Source organism: Sapajus apella, unplaced genomic scaffold, assembly GCF_009761245.1.
Source record: "Sapajus apella isolate SASKATOON/1434 unplaced genomic scaffold, GSC_monkey_1.0 scaffold168, whole genome shotgun sequence".
Classification (NCBI taxonomy): domain Eukaryota; kingdom Metazoa; phylum Chordata; class Mammalia; order Primates; family Cebidae; genus Sapajus; species Sapajus apella.
Window position 1 is genome coordinate 2,034,450 of NW_022437108.1, and position 19,889 is coordinate 2,054,338.

The following is a 19,889-nucleotide window of genomic DNA, read 5'->3' on the forward strand; positions in this document are numbered from 1 at the left end:
AAGCAAATGTCACTGCCTTCGGGACTGAGAATTTTTCTGCCCTGTGAGGAAGTCCAGACACCTCTCCTTTTCAGACAGGGAGACTGAGGCCCTTCTGGGCAGAGAAGGTCACGGTTGCAGCCGCGGGCAGTGCGCCACAGGACCTTGGGCGGTGCCCCTGGAGTCTGCAGAAGTTCCCAGGAGGCAAAGCAGCCCGAAGGCCGCCTGTGACCGTGGTGGCTGTCTGTCCTTCCTTCTAAGGCTGGAGTGCGCCTGTGGAGGGGTCTCCTGAGCTCCCGAAAGGCAGAAAGGCGGGAAGTGGGGGCTGGCCCAGCTCGTGCCTCCTCCCCTAGGGGGTCTCCCGGGCTCTTGGGGTCAGAGTTCAGGGTGTCTGGACCTCTCTATGACTTTGTTCCAAGTCTTCAGGGTGGGGCTGTGGTCTGGCGCAGCTGTAAAGGCCCCCTCACCCCTGCCCCGGTGAGAAGCAGCCCGCACGGGCCCTTTAAGGTTGAAGGTGGGGGCAGATGGGGGAGCCCAAGCCTGAAACCCGAGCGCGCGCGCGGGTCCGCGCCTGCCCCGCCCCCGGAGTTAAGTACGCGGACACCCAGAGCCGGCCCGCGCCCAGGAGCAGAGCCGCGCTCGCTCCACTCCGCTCCCAGCTCCCAGGACTCCGCGGGCTCCGCGCAAGTCCCGCCACCCAGCCCGCCGGGATGCAGTCCGGGCCGCGGCCCCCACCTCCAGCCCCCGCCCTGGCCCTGGCTTGGACCCTGGCTATGATGGCCAGACTTGCATCCGCAGGTGAGTGAGGAGCCTGAGACCCCGACCCAGCCTGGCGGAACTAGAGGGGCTCCTCAGGGAAGGAAAAAGGACAGGAGGAGCCAGAAGTGGCCCCAGATCGCGAGTCAAGCAGGCTGCGCTTCTCCCACCACAGGCTGGGGTTGTCGGGGATCAACCCTGGAGTGGACACGGACCCCGCTATCTCAGGTTATGGGGTTTCTAGCTAGCCAAGGCTGTCCAGTTGGGGGTAGGAGCAGGCGACCCAGGCATGGATGGCCTAGGGCGTGGCTTTGCCCGTTTGGAGTGTTCGAGACACCCAGTGGGGCCACCCCAATGCTGGCTGGACTTCATTTGCCAGACAAGTTTGAGGTGACCATGTTGGGGCCCCAAGGGACCCAGTGACAGTGAGAAGTGGGTCTTGCAGCCTCAGCTGCCCTGGGCCAGGAACGGGGAGGGCTGCAAGGTGGGAAACAAGGAAGGTGCCACCCTGCCCTCCCTGTGAGAAGCCCCACGCACCCCTCCAGCTGCTCCCCAGCTCTGCCCCTTCTCCCTCCGCTTGCTCCCCTATGGACCCATCTGCCTATCCACCACTCCCCTCCTCCTTCTGCCCTTCTCTCCCTGCTCCTGTTGGTGACAGGAAGGACCCCCCACTCACCATCCACTCAGCCTCCTAGAGGCAGAGCTGGTGCCCCTCAGATACCCTGTCTCCCGGCGGGGGCTTGTCCTACAGATAGCCCTGGACCACCCCCTGCCACACCTCCTCGTCCTGGCACGGATGCCTGACCCAGCAGAGGCTGAATGGAAGTTTGCTTTTGGAGAGGCGCTGGGATACATCCCCTCTTTGTCCCGATGCCAGAAACCCCACATGACAGCGTTCTTCCTTCAGCCAAGGCAGCTCTAGTTATGCCGTAAGAACTGCGGCCTCAGGGTGCACCCATCATCACCTCCCATGCGTGATTCAGTGCCTCAGCTACCTCTTCGGGACCATTCCCAAGAGCAACGTGGAGCGAGGAAGGGCCTAAGCCTCCTTCATCGGGGCCCAGGCCACACCCTTCTCCCCTTCAGATGGAGCAGCCAGGTCTCAGAGAGGGCATCACGGGGTTCCTGGGAGGGAAGTGAGTCAAGGGAGGACCCCCCCGGGGTGAATCAGTGCTGGATCCCCAGGCTCTCTGTTCCTGTCTGCAGGGACCAGATCCCCTAAGATTTCAGGGCCTGAGGGAAGGGCTGGACCTCCAGGGAGATGGGAAGGGAGCATCCAAGGTGACCAGGGCAGTCAGCTCATCCAGGCCCGGCCTCCAGCCAAGGAGGGATTCCAACACTCCCACCTCCCTCGGCTTCAACTGAGAGCCATTCTCAAATCCCTTCTTAGCCCCAGCAACGTGCAGGCATGGTGCTGGACTCTCAGGGGCACAAGGAAGTTGAGAGGCTGAACTTAGGCTCATTCAGGAGGCAGAAAGGCAAATTTGATCTCAAACAGCAAAGATGCGGATGAAAAGTACAATGGAAGAAAGTCAGGGGCAAGCTGGGGCGGGACACTGGGTGGTCCTTGAACCAAGCGTTGGTGGATGGGAAGGGAGTCAGTACTCCAGGCAGGGGCGCTGACTCAGAGGCACCGAGGTGGGCGTAAGCAGAGGGGTGTTGAGAGAGGAAGGCCAGCAGCCTGGCTGGGAGGCATATTTCAAGCACAGGCCAGAGAGAGCCACTGGGCTGGGGCACGGAAGCCTTAAATGGCAAAATGAAGCCCATGACCTATGCCCTGTTGGCAAAGGAGAAGCCACAAGGGTTTTAGGACAGGAGAGCGGCATGGTGCTGGGGGGTTTTATAACGTTCCACCACCCCTTGCCTTTAGGACTCAGAAATGAGGAGGGGGTGGGAGAGCTCCGGTCCAGCAACCCATCTCTGTCACCACACCTGGCCCTGCTCCCTGTCCTGATGTCTGCAGTAGGGGCAGCCCCTGCCTGAGGAAGGCATCCCTCTCACCCCTCCCAGATGCCCCCAGCCGCAAAGGCCCTCATCCTCCTGCACCCTAGTGAGGCATGCTGGGAGGCTCTCCCTCTACTCATCAACATTCGAGGAATCCAGGTCAGTGGGCCTGGAAGTCAGCACCCTAGGAGGCCATCTGGGCCAATCTTCCACTTGTATAGAGAGGGAAACTGAGGCCCCAGAGAGGAAGAAAAGTACTCTGAGTGCCACCAACAACCCTAGCAGCCCAGGAAGAGCCCCCAGCCCTGCTTTGAGGGTGCTCCCAGCCTGCGTGGGGGGGCTAGGCTTGGGCCACTGTGAGTGTGGTGACAGATGCAGTGACCAGCTCCTTCTGAGCTGTGTGGGAGGCCCCAGCAGAGAGCCAAGCGTGGGAGGAGACTGGATTTGAGCTGATGCTGGAAGGACAGGCAGAGAAGGAAGGAGGTGACCTTCCAGTCGGAGGGTCAGAGTGAGCACAGGGCAGGCAGGGATGGTGACTCCCACACCTCTTCCCTGGCCTGGCATTGCTGACTTTGAAAGGCAGAATGTGAGGGGATGAAGTGGGACCCAGGTGGGTGTACCTGGCAGGGAGGGCTTGTGTCTTACCTGGGGGGGGACTCAGAACTGATGGGCGTGTCTCAGTGAGCAGGGCCAAAGGGGCACCAGGTACAAGAAATTGAAGGAGGGTAGATCCTGCTGCCTCTGAGGATGGCTTGGGGGGACCGACAGTGCTCAGGACAGGCACTGAGCCTTGTGTGCCGCCCCAGGCCTCTGGAGCAGGGCAGGGCCCGGGGGCCAGCGCCCTTAGCCCAGCGCACCCAGACTCGAGAAAACTGTTGCAGAGCCAAGTGTAACTGGGCCTCCCTCCCTACGCCTGCCCACCCAGGCAGGACAAGGAGGGCCTTTTAGTGCTGCCTGCCTGGGGGCCCGGGGATGGGCCACACCAGGTGGGCCTGGCGGCTGTCGATGACAGCGGGAGGGGAGTGGGGTGTGTGTGGAGCTCACGGAGGAAGTGTATAGGCTGCGTCTGGGAACTGGGCGTGCTGCCCAGGAAGGGTGGGCAGGGGAGGGGGAGTTGGAAATAGCCCTGACACCCACACTTACTGGGCACACAGATGTGGGCACACACACGGCACACGGCCACTCTCACAGACCTGGCCGAGGTGGCGGACACCAGGAGCCCAGCATGGCTACTGTCTCCAAGTCCCCTACATTGAAGACCTGGGCCAGTGGCACTTGTGGGAAAGGAAGTGAGCACAGGATGGGGACGGGTGCCACACTGAGCTGTGTTCCATTCAAGATGAGGAGCAAATGAACAAGAGGCTGTGGGTCTGGCCTGGAGCCTGGTCCCTCTGCTCCTTCACTGCCTCCTCGCGACTCCCACCCCATCCAGCTCTCCCCTTGCCTCCACCGGGCCCTCCGCCCCAGCTGTCAGTTCTATAGAGGCTTCCAAAGCTGACTCTTCCTCCAGCTGCAGGCTTAGGCCAGGTTTCAAATGGTCCGTATTACTCTTCCTACTGAGTTTGTACGAGAAGCGTTTGAATGAACTGACATTGTATGAACAGTTTTGTCCTTAGCTCTCCATGGGGCAAGGGTTCCCAGCTCTCTCCGCTTCTCAGGAGGGTCCATAAGTCCACACAGGAGAGGCCAGCGCTGTCTGTCGCTGTGCTCTTTCCTCCAGGGGCACCCCAGTGTGCCACTAACCATGTTGTCAGTCCTGCCGCCCACAGCAGCCCTGCAGGTCAGGAAACAGTCCCCCCACCTGCTCTTGTTTTATTTTTGAGATGAGGTCTTACCATGCCCCCCAGGGCTGGAGCAATCTCAGCTCACTGCAACCTCAACCTCCGAGGGTCAAGCAATCTTCCCACCTCAGCCTCCTGAGTAGCTGGGACTTCAGGTGCACACCACCACGCCAGAGTAATGACTTTTTTTAGAGACAAGGTCTCACTATGTTGTCTAGGCTGGTCTTGAACCCCTAGGCTCAAGCCGTCCTCCTGCCTTGGCCTTCCAAAGTGCTGGGATTACCGGTGTGAGCCACCACACCTGTCCAACATTCACATCTTACAAATGAGGAAACTGAGGCTCAGAGATAAAGCAGGGACTGTCTCAAGTCACTCTTTGGGCGCACAGGCCATGGTGTTCTCACCCCAACAGCAGCGAGCTTCCCCACATCGGGCCAGGGGGGCAGCCACCCACCAGTGGCTCTGACCCCAGCAGGGGAGAGAAAGAAGTCTGCAGGGACAGACAGCTCCCTGAGGACACCAGATGTTTGTTCCTGTCTCCCCATCTCCCACCCGCCACTGTTCTCTCCCTCTCCAAAACCCCCTGCTTTCTCACAGCCTAAGCAAACCCTCTTCAATAAAGCACCCCCCAAAAGCCGGGGTTGCCAATGAAGCCACGTGTGTCTCTGATGCAGGGTGATGGCTGTAGGGCTGCTGTCAGGGTGGCCTGGTGGCAGGGGTGGGCTCCACAGGGACAGTACCTGTCCTGTTGAGCATTCCTGCCCCTCACTCAGCCCCTCCCCACGCCCAGGCCAGCTCCCAGCCTGTGGAAGAGCCCGCTGCTGTGCCAGCCCTGACATGCGTTAGCCAGGCCTCCAGCCATCACTCCTGCTTCAACATGTCCATGTGCGGATCTGCCGCGGCCTAACGGTTTGGGTGTGTCAGCGAGGCTGCCTCCCTTCCCGGAACTTACTGCAGAAACCCCTGACCTCTTGGTTGGGTACGGTGGCTCATGCCTATAATCCCAGCATTTTGGGAGGCCAAGGCAGGCAGATCACAAGGTCAGGAGATCGAGACCATCCTGGCTAACATGGTGAAATCCGTCTTTACTAAAAATACAAAAAAATTAGCCAGGTGTGGTGGTGGGCATCTATAATCCCAGCTACTCAGGAGGCTGAGGCAGGAGAATCACTTGAACCCAGGAGGCGGAGGTTGTAGTGAACTGAGATCACCCCACTGCACTCCAGCCTGAGACTCCAACTCAAAAAAAAAAAAAAAAAAAATTAGCTGGGCATGCTGGCGAACACCTGTAATCCCAGCTACTTGGGAGGCTGAGGCATGAGAATCGCTTGAACCGGGAGGCGGAGATTGCAGTGAGCTGAGATCACGCCATTGCACTCCAGCCTAGGCAGCAGAGTGAGTGAGAGTTCATCTAAAAAAAAGTTCTTATGTGTGGGATTTTCCACTTGTGGCATCCTATTGGCGCTCAAAAAGTTTTGGATTTTGGAAGCATTTTGGATATTGAATTTTCAGATTGGGGATGCTCAGCTGTGCTATGCTATGTCCTTCTCTCCCCGAATATATCACCTTCCCTGGTCAAGGTGATCCTCTGCCCCACGGACTGGCTGATCAGATAGAACTAGGCTGTCAGGTGATAATCCATAACCTCTGGCACCCTTCCACCTCTGCTCACACTGCTCTGTGCATCTGGCCTTCCCTTTTCCCCATCCTCCATGGCTCAGCTCCAGTATCGCCACGCCCAGGAGCCTGTTCTAACCACAGATTGCTCTGAGACCCATGACCTGGACTGCCCCTCTCCTGGGGCCCTGCCCTCCATCTCTGTGGGGCTACAGGCTTTTCTTCCCCTACCCCCTGGCCTCTGCCCCCAGTCCATGACCTTCTTCAGTCTGACACCCAGTAAGTGCACGTGTGTGTGCACACACTCACACTCACACAGAGTTGCTCTGCAGGCAAGGAGGGTGTCCCGCCTCGAGCCAGGAGCCCCAGGGAAAACCTCCAGCTCAGGACACAGCGCCTTGCTCCACCGCCAGGGCAGGCCCTCTAGCCTGGGACAGGCCTCTCTGGGGAGATAGAGGGAGCTGGGGAGAGGAGACCAACTTCCGTTCCCACCTAAGAGCAATCTCTTCCCCCACCCACATTTCAGGAAGGGGAGCTATAAATACCAGTGGGCCCAGGACACTGATTCCCACGACACCCGGCCCTCCGTGCTCCTTCCCTGTGCACAGCGGTTGGGGCCAGACCAGCTCTCCTGCAGCTGGAGGCCAGGCAGGCAGGCCTTAGGTCTAGCCACACGCAGACACACAGATACAGACACATACAGAGACACACACACAGACACAGACAGACACACACACACACACACACACACACACACACACACTTCCCACCCTGGTCAAGGAAGAAGCAAATCATCCTTTATGGGGGTTTTCGACTGAGAATGAGCTCCTCCCCTGCCCCTCAGCCCTGACAGGCCCCACCTCTCCCTCCTCTGAGTCCTGACCTATGGGAACCCATACAGGGAAGCAGGAGGCCAGGCACACAGTGGGTGAAGACGGCGTTAGAGAACTCAGGTTGAATTATAGCCCTAAGACTCCATGCGTGACCTTGGGCAAGGCTCTTTCGGAGCCTCGGTTTTCTCCTCTCTAAAATGGGGATAAATAATTTCTACCTCTTATATGTTGTGAGGATTAAGCAAGACACTTTGCCTGGAATAAGTGCTCAGTGGACATCTGCTCCTGAGGCTGCGGTCACTCTGCAATCCCGAGGTGGGGCAGCCGGCAACATGAGGGCTTCTGCTCAGGAATCTTTTAATTTTTTTTTTCTTCGAGACAGAGTTTCGCTCTTGTTGCCCAGGCTGGAGTGCAATGGTGCGATCTAGGCTCACGACAACCTCTGCCTCCCAGGTTCAAGCGATTCTCCAGCCTCAGCCTCCCGACTAGCTGGGATTACAGGCATGAGCCACCATGCCCAGCTAATTTTGTATTTTTAGTAGAGACCAGGTTTCTCCATGTTGGTCAGGCTGGTCTTGAACTCCCAACCTCAGGTGATCCATCTGCCTTGGCCTCCCAAAGTGCTGGGATTACAGGCATGAGCCACGCACCCGGCAGGAATCTTTAAGGAAGATTTCAAGACAAAGGCTGGAGGAGGTGGCACTGTGAGAGAGTCTGTGTGGGACCAAGTGACATGGGAAAGGAGGTGGGCTCTTGAGGCAGGGTGTCAGCTAGTGGCTGCCTGCCAGCCCAAGACCCTTCAGAAGGTGGGAGGGGCTGGGGCCTGCATCTGCCTGGCTAACTGGGCTGAGGCGCACACCCCTCTCCCAGTGTGAGAGCACTGGGGACAGCCCCTCTGAGACCCTCCCCGGGACCTGTTTCTCCCAAGCCTGACAGCCCTAGGATGGAGCTCACTGGGCCAGGGCATGGCAGGACCCCTGTGTCCCCAGAGCAGCGGGTGGGGAGAAGGGAAGGAGTAGGTACCAAGGGCCTTTTATGGGACACGGGAGCTTAGAAGCCTGTCTTTTCCCTGCTCTCTACCAAACCCTCTCGAGTCCCTCTCTGGAGGTGGGGGCTGGAGGCCAGGGCCCAGTGACATGAGACAGCTCACCTGCCAGTTACCATGGGGCTGTTACCACCTCTCATGATAGAAGCAGTGATGGCTGCATCACGAGGAGCAGAAATCTGGACTGAGGGAGGGGACCACCCTCTCTGCTCTGGGCTGCTAGGACCCTCAGGGGCATGGGTGTATGTGGGAGTTCAGAGTAGGGGGAGGTGACTGTGAGATGTCCGCAGAGCGGGGTGTGCAGCTCAGGGCAGTGACATCTGAGGGGCCCTGGTCAAGGGGCTGGCCCATGCCTGAGCCCCCAGGCTGAGTTCTCACTGTGCGGGCCTCCCCACCTCCTCCCCATAGAGGTGACTCTTCTCCATAGACCCCTGGGCAGGGCCCAGCCAGGCCCCCCACCTACGTGTGCTAACGGAATCCAGGCACCTGCCCCCAGCCGAGGTTCCATCTCCGGGTCTCTGGGGCCCATGTATTTCTGGCCACCCATCTGGAGCCTGGCTGAGTCCCTCCAGGGGTGGGTACTCAGACAGGGGTCTGTCCCTCCAACCATCGACAGCCCTGGGGCGGGAGAGGTGTGGTAGAACCAGCTGGGTGATGATGCCTCAGCCCTTGGGCCACCAGGCTCTGCTTTGTGGCCTTGGGTAGAACCCTGGCCCTGTCTGGGCCTCTGAGTGGAATCTTATCCCCTAGGTTCAGCTCTAAATTCTGAGCTTGAGCCTCCTGGGAACAGGACAGGGGGCTCTGCCTCTGTCCAGAGAGAGCCAACTGGTTGTCCTGGCCCAAACAACAAGGCAGGCTAGGCCTGGAATGGGGCTGAGAAGCAGCCCAGCCTGCCAGGGCTCCTGGCATTGGAAAGCCGCTTTCTTAAGTTGGTGTAGAGCCCTGGGGCTCCCCCCACCCTGGGACGAGAGCATCGGCTCCTCTCCACCCCGGGTTCCCATCTTCCACCTCCTGGCCCCAGCCCCACCCTGCCAAAAATAAACCCAGACCACCCCATCTTGTACCAGCCAGACCCCACCCAGCCCCTGCAGAGCCAATTGAGTCACCACTCAGAGCTGCTCCTTTTTTTAACTGTCTGAGTCACCGCCTGTGGCTCCATGACACATGCCCCAGGCTACAGTTACCCCGCAGCCCCCTACAGGCGCAGCCAAGGGAGGAGTCTAGTAGAGGCTGGCAGCAGGTGTGAGTCCAGGCCGTAGCCGTAGCTTGTGAGCTCTCCAGGCCTGGGAACTCACCCCATAGCAAGCCAGAGGCCAGACTTCTCCCTCAAGCTCGCGGCCGTGCCCAAGACAGCCCTTGGGGATCCTGGTGACAAGGTCATTCTCACGGGCTCTGCCCCACGCATTGAATTGCCTCCAACAGGCCTGGGCTTCCCCCGAGGAGACTGCCAGGAACGGAGGGTCTCCAGGCACTGGGGCCTGGGTGCTGGGAGTGGGCAAGGCTTAGCCTTCTGGGGTGAAGGAAACAGACGCCTGCTTTCTCCCGTCCTCACCGGCTCTACCCGGACTCTGACCATGCTGCCTGGAGCACCATGAAGGCTCTCTGCAGGGCAGAGCCACCGGAGTCTCCCGTCACGGCTTCTGTCTCCCCCTGCTCAGGGTCGGCCGGGCTGCAGGGCTCTCCCCGTCTCTCCGCTCATCTCCCCGTCCCGGTGTCTCCATCTCTCTGCCCTTCCCACCCTGGCTCTGTCTGTCTGTCTGTTCCCTTTCTGTCTCTTTCCCATCCCGTCTCTGTCTATCTGCCCATCTCTCCAGTCCTGCTCCGTCCTCCTTCCCTTCTCTTTTACCCAGTTCCGTGGCTGTCAGAAGGCCTCCCTGCCGCCAGCACCCCACCCCTCCCCAGGGCCCCCTCTGCCTTCTCAGAAGACATAGACCCTCACCTCCTCCCATCCCACAAGGGACTCCGGGCCCCAGGGACCAATCCTGAGAACACTTCCGCCCCCCCCACCCAGGTCCTCCTCCCCTGCCCCAAAGCGCAGGCTACATCCTGTCCCAGGGAGCGTCAGGATTCCACAGGCACTTCTTTGGGGGTTGAGAAAGGCGGGCAGGGGGCCTGGGAATGGCCCCACCCCCAGCCCCTGCCGGGGGTGAGCCTGTACAGCCTCAAACCCAACGTCTCCTGTCTGTGGCTGTGGCCTACGGCTATAAATAGGGGCTTGGATTCTATTTTCTTTAAAAACAAGCACCAGACTGTCACCACAGGCCCAGAAAAGCAGGCTCTGGCTGGGGCAGTCCCTCAAGCCCTCCCCAGTCGCTGTGTCCAGCCCCCTGCCTCTGAGCCCTGGGGCCCTGGAGGGCAGAGGAGGCTTGAAAGGAGCCTGGAGGTAAGACGCTGTGGGGAGGCCTGGGGCGAGCTCCCAGAGGCAGCCCCTCCCAGCTGGGCCCACGGCCGTCCTGCCCTGGTGGGCTTCTCCCTCCTTTCCTCCCACCTCATGTCCCCAAGCAAGGTCAGTTTTGTCCCCAAGGCTCACAGTGTAAACAGAGAGAGGTGAGAGCAGCACAGCCCCCTGGGCCACAGCGAGTGTCTTTGCGCCCCAAGTGCAAAGAAGATGCTTTGGGCTGTGCTTTGGGTTTTTTTCCTGAAAGAGCATGAGGACATTTCACAGGCCGACAGGAGAGAAGAGCTGGCCCGCAGCAGGCCCAGCTGGGTGTGCTGGGAAGCAGTGCAAGGTCTAGTGAGGCGGAGGCGACGAGTGTCCCAGGAGGGGAGCAGGAGACCCTGGCAGGCAGGGCCGAGGGCACACTGGCCTTCAGCACCACCTGGGGATGGGGTCTGACCCTGGAGCAGTGCGAGCCACCAAAGGCTTCCGGGCAAGGGTGGCTGAGGGGGCGACTTTCAGTTTGGGTTAACTCGTGCTGCTATTAGCAAAGGGAGGTAGGAGATTCATTAAGCCAGGCCAAGGATAGTGACCAGCCGCTTTATGGATGGCACTGGGAGCAAGAAAGGGAGATGAATTTGAAGGAGAATTTGGGGGCCAGTGGCCGTGTGGAGGGAGGAGGAGGAGAGTCCAGTGTGACCCTCAGATTTTACTCAGGGGGGACAGGCGGGCCTTCACGGGGCTGGCAAGCAGGCTAGGGGAGAGAGGATGCTGAGTCCTCCTTGCTTTGGGTGGGATTGAGCTTGAGGGTTCCTATGGGTGTTCTGGCGTGGACATCTGAGGGACACTGGGGCCCAGAGCCCTGGAGAGTTGGTGCTAGTGAGAGAGGTGGTGCATCAGCAAAGAGTCAGGGCCTGAGGCCGGGAGAGAAAAGGAGAGCCAGAGGGAGTGTGGCAGCGGTGGACACAGCTCCGGGGGACCCACAGGCTGCAGGCTCCCAGGCAGTTGGCAGGTGGGGTGCTAGGCGGGAACCTATTCCAGGGTGAGTCACGCCTTCCCAGGAGGAGAGGTCTCAGTCTCAGGATCTCTGGAGGGCCTGGTTAGCCCAGAGGTCACTAGCAAGGACACTGAGGATTCCTGGTGCCCCCTCCTGGCCGCGCCCTCCCGCTGGAGCACCCCCAGTGCCGGCGCTTGCTGTGGTGAGACAGCTCTGCCCGATGAAAACCCCTCACGTGGGCCAAATGCCACCTCATTTGATCCTTTCATTCCCGCAGATCCTGATGTTGCCCCCCCATCACAGGTGCAGGGGCCTCCTGGCTGCACAGATGCCCCAGGCAGGGCATGTGGGCCCTGGGTCCTGTCCTCAAGAGTTTCCAGTCTGGCTAGGCCTGTGGCCATTTAGGCCAGAGGTGGCTCTACTGTACCCACTATAGTGGCCACACCTCTTGCCAGTTGGCTGGGCTGGTTGGAGGCCAGATGTGTGTCGGTCCCTCCAGCCAGGTCCCCTTTTACAGATGGGGTCAGTGAGGACAGAGAAAGCACGGAAGCATATGGCTCTGAGTGTCCTGTGCATGTGCTGGGGTGTGAGTCCAGACCCAGGCGTCTGCCCGCATTCAGTTGGGGGAGCCGAGGAGGAGGCCCATGGGCTGCTGTCCACAAGCTGTGCCACCAGAGTCAGGGCCAGGCGTCCAGGCCACAGTCACCATTTCCTCTGTTCTTCCCTCGTCCCAATCCACACACTCACCATCTCCAGGCTGGGGAAGCCCCGAGACGCCACCGCCCGCCCAACAGCCCCGTCTTCGGCAGTTTCTGCTGCCAGAGCCAAGGGGAGACTCAGAGATGAGCCGTGGGCCGCCTGGTCCGGGATGCTACCCAGGAGAGAGCCTGGCCCTCAGCCTCCTGGGGGCAGCTCCCACCCAGACCCCCTGCCTCTCCGCCCTCCTCTCAGATCTCCAAGCCCCCAGTGGGCAGGGCTGGCACTTATCACTGGCTTCTGGACTGAGTCATCCCCTGCCAGCCCCTGCAGAAGGGTCCTTCCTATTCAGCCAGCCCCGGAGCCAGAGAGGCGGGGCTGCCACACCGCCCAAGGAGAGCAGATGCTTCCCTCCTCTCCTGGCTCTCCCCATCACCCGGCCCTGACTGAAGAGCCCCGGGGGACAAGAAGGGAAAGAGTGTGTCTTCCCCTGGCTGGGGTCCAGCTCTCACACCCTCCTCCCGCTGGAGCCATTGGCCGATGCTCCACTTCTCATCCACAGGCAGCAAACAAACCCCTCTGCGGCTCTCTGGGTGCACACACTGTGCCCGTGCCCCGCTAACACCCACAGCCCCCAGCTCAGGATCCACACCCGCAGGATCCTCTGCTCTGTGGGCTAGCACGGGGACTGCCCTCTCTGAGCCTCAGTTTCCTCACCTGTAAAATGGGAGATGCCTCCTAGGAGCCCTGCTAGGGCAGGGGGCTGGGCAGTGCCAAGTCAAGGTCCTTCATTCTTCTCTTCCCTGCCAGAAACCTGACCCCAGCCTGGGTCCACTGAGGTCAGGGTCCCACATCCCCTAGGGCCAGGAAAGTGGGTAAAGGAGGATTTGGAAGGGGCCTGGAAATCCACCCACCTCCCCGTACTAGGAGGAAAATTATAAGGCAGGGAAAAGCCTCTTGGAACCACTCCCCACCACAGCCACCCCACCCTCCTCGCCTGAGGCCTGGGGAGCAGCAGGGCTTCCACAAAGACACTATTGAGGCTCTGCTTCCTCCTCCCGCAGCCCAGCCCTCCAGCCTGGGTGGACTCTGGGCAGCTCCTTCCCTCAAAACCTCTCATTTCCCCTCCTGCTTCCTCCGTGCTCCACAAGGCCCTGGGGTTGGATCCTGTGGCTGGGAGCCCAGGGCGTGGCCCCTCTCAGCCTCTGTGGACCAAGCTTGGCTTCTCCCACCCCACCTGCCCCTGCTTCCTCTCATCTTCCAGATGGGCTTCCTCAACTGGAAATGGTCCCCAGTATATGCCCCTCTACGTGGGTGCCTCAAAGCGCTTGATTAGGGGACAGTAACTGAGGCCAGTGACCAGGGTCAGGGTCCAGCCAGTAGATAAGGAAACTGATTTCCTCCCTGGCCTCCTTGGTCTTGCATGGGACCGGAAAGGCAACCGAACAGAAGGTCAACTGCCCTGAGCCTGCGTCTCTTGGCTCAAGAGTTCTTGGGGCAAGGAGGGATGGGGCTGCCCTGACTCCGGCAGAGGTCTCTGCAGCTTTAGACGTGGAGGCAGTCACCCGAGCAGGTGCCTGGCACTCCAGCACCCCACTGGAAAAAAGCAGTGTCTCTGGAGAGGATGGCTGCTGCTGTGAGCTCCGTGGGATTTGGAACTAATCCACTGTTGTCCGCATTTCGGTAGCTCAGGAGAGGAGCAGGCAGTCCCTGTGGCCCTGGGTGGTGGAATCCCAGTCTAGGAGTAGCTGGGAGGAGTGGCCAAAGAGCAGTGAGCTCTGTGGGGTCTGCAGGTGTGTGAGCGTCTCCAGGTAGCCCACCCTGGCCAGTGATGAGCCATCTAGCCTGGGCCCTGGTGACCCCAGTGTCATCACTGGGCAGGCTATGTTGTCCCCTTAGTCTGACATTAAGTCTCCCCTGTAACCTTCCCTCTTGTTAGCCTCAGAGTAACAGGGTTGGGGAAGGGTGATAGCTCAGGGTGGATGGCTGAGCCCTGGGGGGGTCTGCCAGGAGGAGGTTTGGGAGGGGTTGGTGCCTGAGTAGGCACTCCAGACAGCTTCTCCCTTGCCTGGGTAGCCCAGGGAGGCAGATGTGCTGGGGAGGGGAGCCTCCAGTCATGGCTTTGTGTCCAGAGCCCACAGCGGGGCCAGCCTTGGACCCGGCGCCACTTCCTCCCCGCCCGCCTTGCCTCCACTCACGTGTGCACACGTGACACTGACCCACACTCCCGCACAGGCACTCACCCACACCTGCCTGCTGGCTTGGAAGTAGATTGCTGGCGGAAGAAAAAGCGGGGAGTCCCTTGGAGGGGAGCTGACCTGAGGTCTAGAGGGCCGGGTGACCTCGGGGGGGTCCACTGCTGGGGAAGGGCACCTGGCCTGTCCATGCTCTCACGTAGCCGGCATCCAGCCCCCAGGTGGGCCATGCCCTTGCTGTCACCCTGCCACACACACACCCATGAGAGGAGACAGAGCTCTTCAACCCGGCCTTGGCCCTCTCAGAGCACCCCACCCCACAGCCCCCTCAGACTCCCTCACCCCTGCCTGCCCAGACCTGGAGTCAGGATCTCCACCCCTAGAGCTAAACCCCAAGGGGCTATGCTAGAGAAGTCCGGCTTTGCCTTGGAGCAGGGCCCCTCCCTCCCCAGCGGGCGGGCTGGGCTTCCCCTCCTCACTCCCGGGCAGAGCAGCAGGCTTGCTGCCCACACCCCACCTCCTCTGTCTCCTTATAGTTTTCCTCCTCTATCCCCTTCCTCGGGCCTTGGTCTGGATCTGGATTCAGTCTTTATGGAGGAGGGCATCTCTATAGCTGCTTCTCAGTTTTAATAATTTTCTCCCATGTTAGCTGTCTGTTTCCCTCCCATCACTGCTATATTTGTGATGGAGTCAGTGAATGAATGAATGAATGAATGAATGGGTCTCCTTTATTCATTCCACCTCTCACCTCCTGCTCTGTCTCTGTGGCACTGGGTGTCCCTCCCCAACCTACAGATGTACAGGTTTCCTGCCCCCACCCCCAACTGTGGGCACAGGCACTCCCTACCCACCACCCTGCCCTGCAGCTCCGGACTCCCAGACTTTCTCCCTTATAAAGTCAGGCGGCAGCAGACTCCCGGGAATGATGCTGCTCCCATGACGCAGGCCAGCTGTGGGGCTGCCCCAGGCAACCGGGAATGTGGCGGGAGTGGGGCACACAGAGATCTGTTGCCAGAGAGTGGGGTGCAGTGGGGGTGCCTAGGTGGCTGGGGGCTCACACTGGCGCTGGGACCTGCCGGAGCTCTTTCTGCTTCTCTTTGTCAAATCGCTTCTCCTCTGGAGCCTCACTTTGTCTGTCTGGAAAGTGGAAGCTGAGTCCCCTACTGCAGGCTTGGACTGCAGAGAACGCTGACATTGTGGGACTTGGCACCCAAGGAGGGTGGGGCTGGGCCCTCCAGACTGTCCTGGGTGATGTGCCCAGGGAGAGCCAGGATGGGGCAGAGGGAGGAGGGAGCCAAAGACAGATCTAGGGGGAGCAGAGGCAGAGCCCTTTGGCAGGGATGGCCAGAGGTGAAGGAGAGATGGGGTACAGACAGGGACAGAGGCAGCCTCGCCCACCCCTGGGGCTTCTGAGGACTCAGAAGGAACAGGGCCCGCCGCAGCCCTCAGACTGGAAGAGGCATCTGTGCCTGAGACGGGGCCCTGGCCTGGCTGGGGAAGGTGGGGTCCTGGCCAGGGTTAGGGGCTGATGGGCAGAGATGCTCCCCTCACAGTGACCCCTTGTCCCTGGAGTCTGGTGTCAGACAGAGGGCTGGGCGTCGGGGGGAAACGGGCCTCATGGGCCCATCCACACTCCTCCTAGCAGTGCCTCCAGGGAGCCAGGATATGCCAACACAGCTCATGCCCTTCCAGAGGGGGCTTGCTGGGGGACCTCGACCTAGGCTTTCTCTACCCACTGAGAAGGGACTTGGCAGGGAAGAACACAGGCTTTTTCTGTGCCCCCAGGCCTAGGTCTCAAGAAGAAGGATGGAGCCACCCCACCCTCAGGCCCAGACAGCAGTGCCCTGTTCATGGGGAGGAAGGGTGGGAAGCCGTGAGGACGTACCCACCTTTAGCAAACCTCTCTATGGGTGCCGAACAGGAGGGGTGGGAACCCTCCGAGAACACACGGCCCCTTTCATGGAGCCAGGCCCAGCCAAGTCATGGCAGGCGGGCACCGAAGGGCAGGACAGGCCTGGGCACAATCATTGCTCTTGTCCTGGCAACTCCCAGCCCACACACATGCACGCACACACAAACACACAGCCTTACGCAAACCCAAAGCACACCCCCAGCAGCCACCCACACACTTGCACACACGCACAAATACGCATCTATTAATATAGAGCCCTGGACGCCCACCAACACGCCTTCCAGAAAGAGAAGCCCATACACCAGGCACTCTTCCCGCCCCTCCCACGGGCCCCAGACCTGTGGGGCATCCTGCTCCTCCCATGCCCAAGGCTTGGCACCTCCAGGCAGCCCATGCCATTAACACTCTGCATATCCATGTCGACAGCAAAATCCCAGACCAGGGAGGGACCCCCAGGACTAATCCCCACAGTCAGGAGGGGGGAGGGGTGGGAGTGCCCATTTTACAGAACAGTGACACTGAGGCTTGAAATGGGCCCCTTCTCCTGGCCCAGAGGGCAGCCCATGGAGCAGCCGCAGGTCTGTATTGGTGTTCTGATGGATCATGGGTCCTCTTGACCTAGGAGTCAAGGGCAGGTCTGATCCAGCCTGTGCCGATGTCTCCCCACAACCTCTTCCATCCCCCCCGCCCCAGTCAGGCTGCTGAGCCTGGCTTGACCCATTCTACTCTTCCCTCTACTTGTCTGCCTTCAAGTTAGCCAGATGCTCTCGGAGGTGAGGGAGCAGACACCTTCCTTGCCCCACCCAAGGGGGACCTGCTACCCCTGCTAGTCTCTCACTTGGTCTTGCTGCTGTCCTCTGAGACTGCCTATTCCTCCCTCTCTGTGATGCTACACCACTGTCACCTCCTCCAGGAAGTCCTCTGAATTGACTCCTAACATCACATCTTTATCCTGCACACCCTCTCCATACGAAGCCCCTCTTCAACTGCCCCCCACCACCTCCAAGGGATTCTGGGTTCTTGCAACTGCAGTCCCTCAGAGACAGTAAGAGGGGCAGAAAAAGTAGACCAGGAAGGGGGGGAGTAGCACTGTCAGAGTTTCCAAAGCTCTGGCCAGCAAAGCCTCAGAGGCCTCTGTTGGGATGGGGGGCTGCCTGGCTATGCACTCCAGCAGCACAAGGCAGCCTGTGTGAGCCCCTCCCGCTCAGCCCCACAGGAAGCAGCAGGGCCCAGCCCCTCAATGGACCCATTCAGACCCCAGGACTCTGGAGAGTACCTCTGCTTCCTGCCACCCTCCCACTCTGGCCAAACAGGCTCTACTCTCTCCCGCTGGGAGGGGGTTGCAGGCAGGTGATTCAGTGGTTAGGGCCAACCAGCTACTTCAGTTCCTGCCTGGCCAAGAGTCCTGACATTGGCCATGTCCTGGAGGGTCTACATATACCTTTAGTTCAAGGGTGGGTAGAGGCAGGGACATGTGTCCCCTTCCCTGTGAGTGCTGGGCAGGTAAATGTTTAGCAATGGGCTATTGGGGGAGGGGGATCCCTGATTTGCAGTATTTGCCTCTTTTCCTGGCATAAATATTCTCACTGTGGGCAGTACCACCTGACTCTCAAAATTCCTGAAAATTCAACAGTGGGCTCCTGGCAGCTGTTGCGAGCCGCTCCAGCCGGTGCCGGGGTGGCTCCATCTTGCAGGGGCCATGTGCCCCCACCCCTTGTGTGACATCCTCCCTCACTTTGCTGTGTTTTGCTCTTACGAATCAATGTCTTTGCAGATAAGACACACCTGTAGGTGGCCACCAGCTGCAGTTTCCTGGTCTGTCCCTTGCTGGCCCCGAGCTGTGCAGGGCCTGCTGAGCCTGCTGGTCTGCCCCGGGCAGATGGGCTGCAGCGCTTGCTTGACTCCCTTAGCTCTCTAGACAGGGTGCTGGTGTCACCAGCAGTGCCAGCAGGAGGAGATAACTAGAGGGGACTTAACTTAGCCCAAGGGACTCTTACGGGATCTTTCCTAGACATCCCTCCGGGTGTATGGGTCTCCGACTTCTCCAATGGCTGAAGCTACTTCCTGGAGCGGATGGCAGCTGGCTCAGGCTGGCCCGGGACCAGCACATGTGGGGCCAGGGCTAGATCACCCCTATCAAGGCCGTCAGCCTTTGCTCGCTCTGGGGGTTTGAGGGAAACCCAACAGGGATGAATCACCATTTTTAACCTGTGTTTGCCTGCCCTGCAGCCCTGGACATCTGTAGGCAAAGTCAAAGTTGTATTTGGTTCTTATCACCACAAAAGGCATGGACCGGAAGTTGTGGCAGCAGGTTGGAAGTCAGGGAGGCTAATTTGGGGAGACTGCCTGGAGGAAACAGCAACTCTAGAGGAGGAGTCCTGGTGTGGGACAGAACGGGACCCACACAGGAATCACTGACCCCAGGCAAGCCCAGCCCTGGCCTTCTGCCTGGGGAGGCTCTCTTTGGCCTACCCAGCAGCCCCTCAGCCCCTCCCAGGCCTTGTCTTCAGCCTCAGCTTGAGTGGTGGCCTGGGGAAGTTGGGAACTCAGCTGTTCTCATCCCTGATTCCTTGGCCACGGTGGAAACAATGGGGCCGGATCTGACTGCTCATCGGGGAGTGTGAATAGCTCTCCAGCAGGAAGCAATAGCTGGGGTCATGGAGGAAGTTTGGGTCCACTTTGGTCTGACACTGCACATGGTCTCCATCTGGCCTCACAGCCTTTGCTCCTTGGCAGACTCAGGCCAATAAACTCCCGCCCCCACCCTCAATGGCGGCTGGAAGAATGGCCTGAGAGAGAAGTGGGAATAGATGGGCCATGCTGACACCACCACCAGATCCCAGCTGTGGCCTCGGCCAACCCGTGGAGGTGGGGCATGCACGGTGAGCCCAAGCACAAGGACATGAAGGAGAAGGAATCTGAGCAGAGATCAGTCTGGATTGGAGGTGGTTCTTTAGAAACTCCATTCCTCGGGGCTGTGACCACCAAGCCAGGTGATTAGGCCAGTGATGTTTTCCTTTGGAGCCGGTAGGGGAGCCAGACGTGGGAGAGAGACGCCGCTGGGGCCCAGGGGAGGTGAGTCAGAGCTGGCAGAAACCTCTGGCTCCAGGAACCTCCAAGGAGGAGACCTGAGTTGCTGGGAATTTCTGGGTCTGGCCTCCTGCAAAGTCAAAGTCTGGGCTGGACACAAGGCAAGCCTGTGCCTTCTTCCGGTGCCAGGACCGAGAAAGAAGATGCTGGGATCTGGGCAGTGCTCAGAGGCAGCACCATACAGGGGAACCATGAGGGTGCGCCAGCATGGACCCCTCCCTGCAACCCACCCGTCCCTCTCCGGAGCACCTGGCCTCCTCCAGGCAAGAGTCTGAGCCTTGACCACAGTGCCCTCTCTCATACAGCTTCCTTCTTTGGTGAGAACCACCTGGAGGTGCCTGTGGCCACGGCTGTCACCGACATAGACCTACAGCTGCAGTTCTCCACGTCCCAGCCCGAAGCCCTCCTTCTCCTGGCAGCAGGCCCAGCTGACCACCTCCTGCTGCAGCTCTACTCTGGACGCCTGCAGGTCAGTGACATCTCCCTGGGATCGGGGTAGGTTTCTTTCTCTAGCTTTGAGTGAACCGCAGCTGGCTGTCTGACCTTGTGTAGTCACTTTTATCTTGGGGGTCTCAAGTTCTCCACTGTGAGATGGGCAGCAGCATCCCAGAAATGGTAAATCCTTCATGAACTGGCTCTGCCCACCGGCTCCTCCAGCCATGTTTCC

The 19,889-nt window shown here is 59.9% G+C and overlaps 1 protein-coding gene across 1 annotated transcript in view; it reads left to right on the plus strand.

Moving 5' to 3' along the window:
* The first annotated feature begins 602 nt into the window (after positions 1-602).
* Positions 603-19,889, plus strand: part of CSPG4 (chondroitin sulfate proteoglycan 4) — a 37,716-nt gene continuing 18,429 nt past the window's right edge. The window contains exons 1-2 of the mRNA XM_032267339.1: positions 603-777; positions 19,528-19,691. Of these exons, the coding sequence (XP_032123230.1) occupies positions 690-777; positions 19,528-19,691 (252 nt within the window). The 5' untranslated portion in view covers positions 603-689. The remainder of the gene's footprint in view (positions 778-19,527; positions 19,692-19,889) is intronic.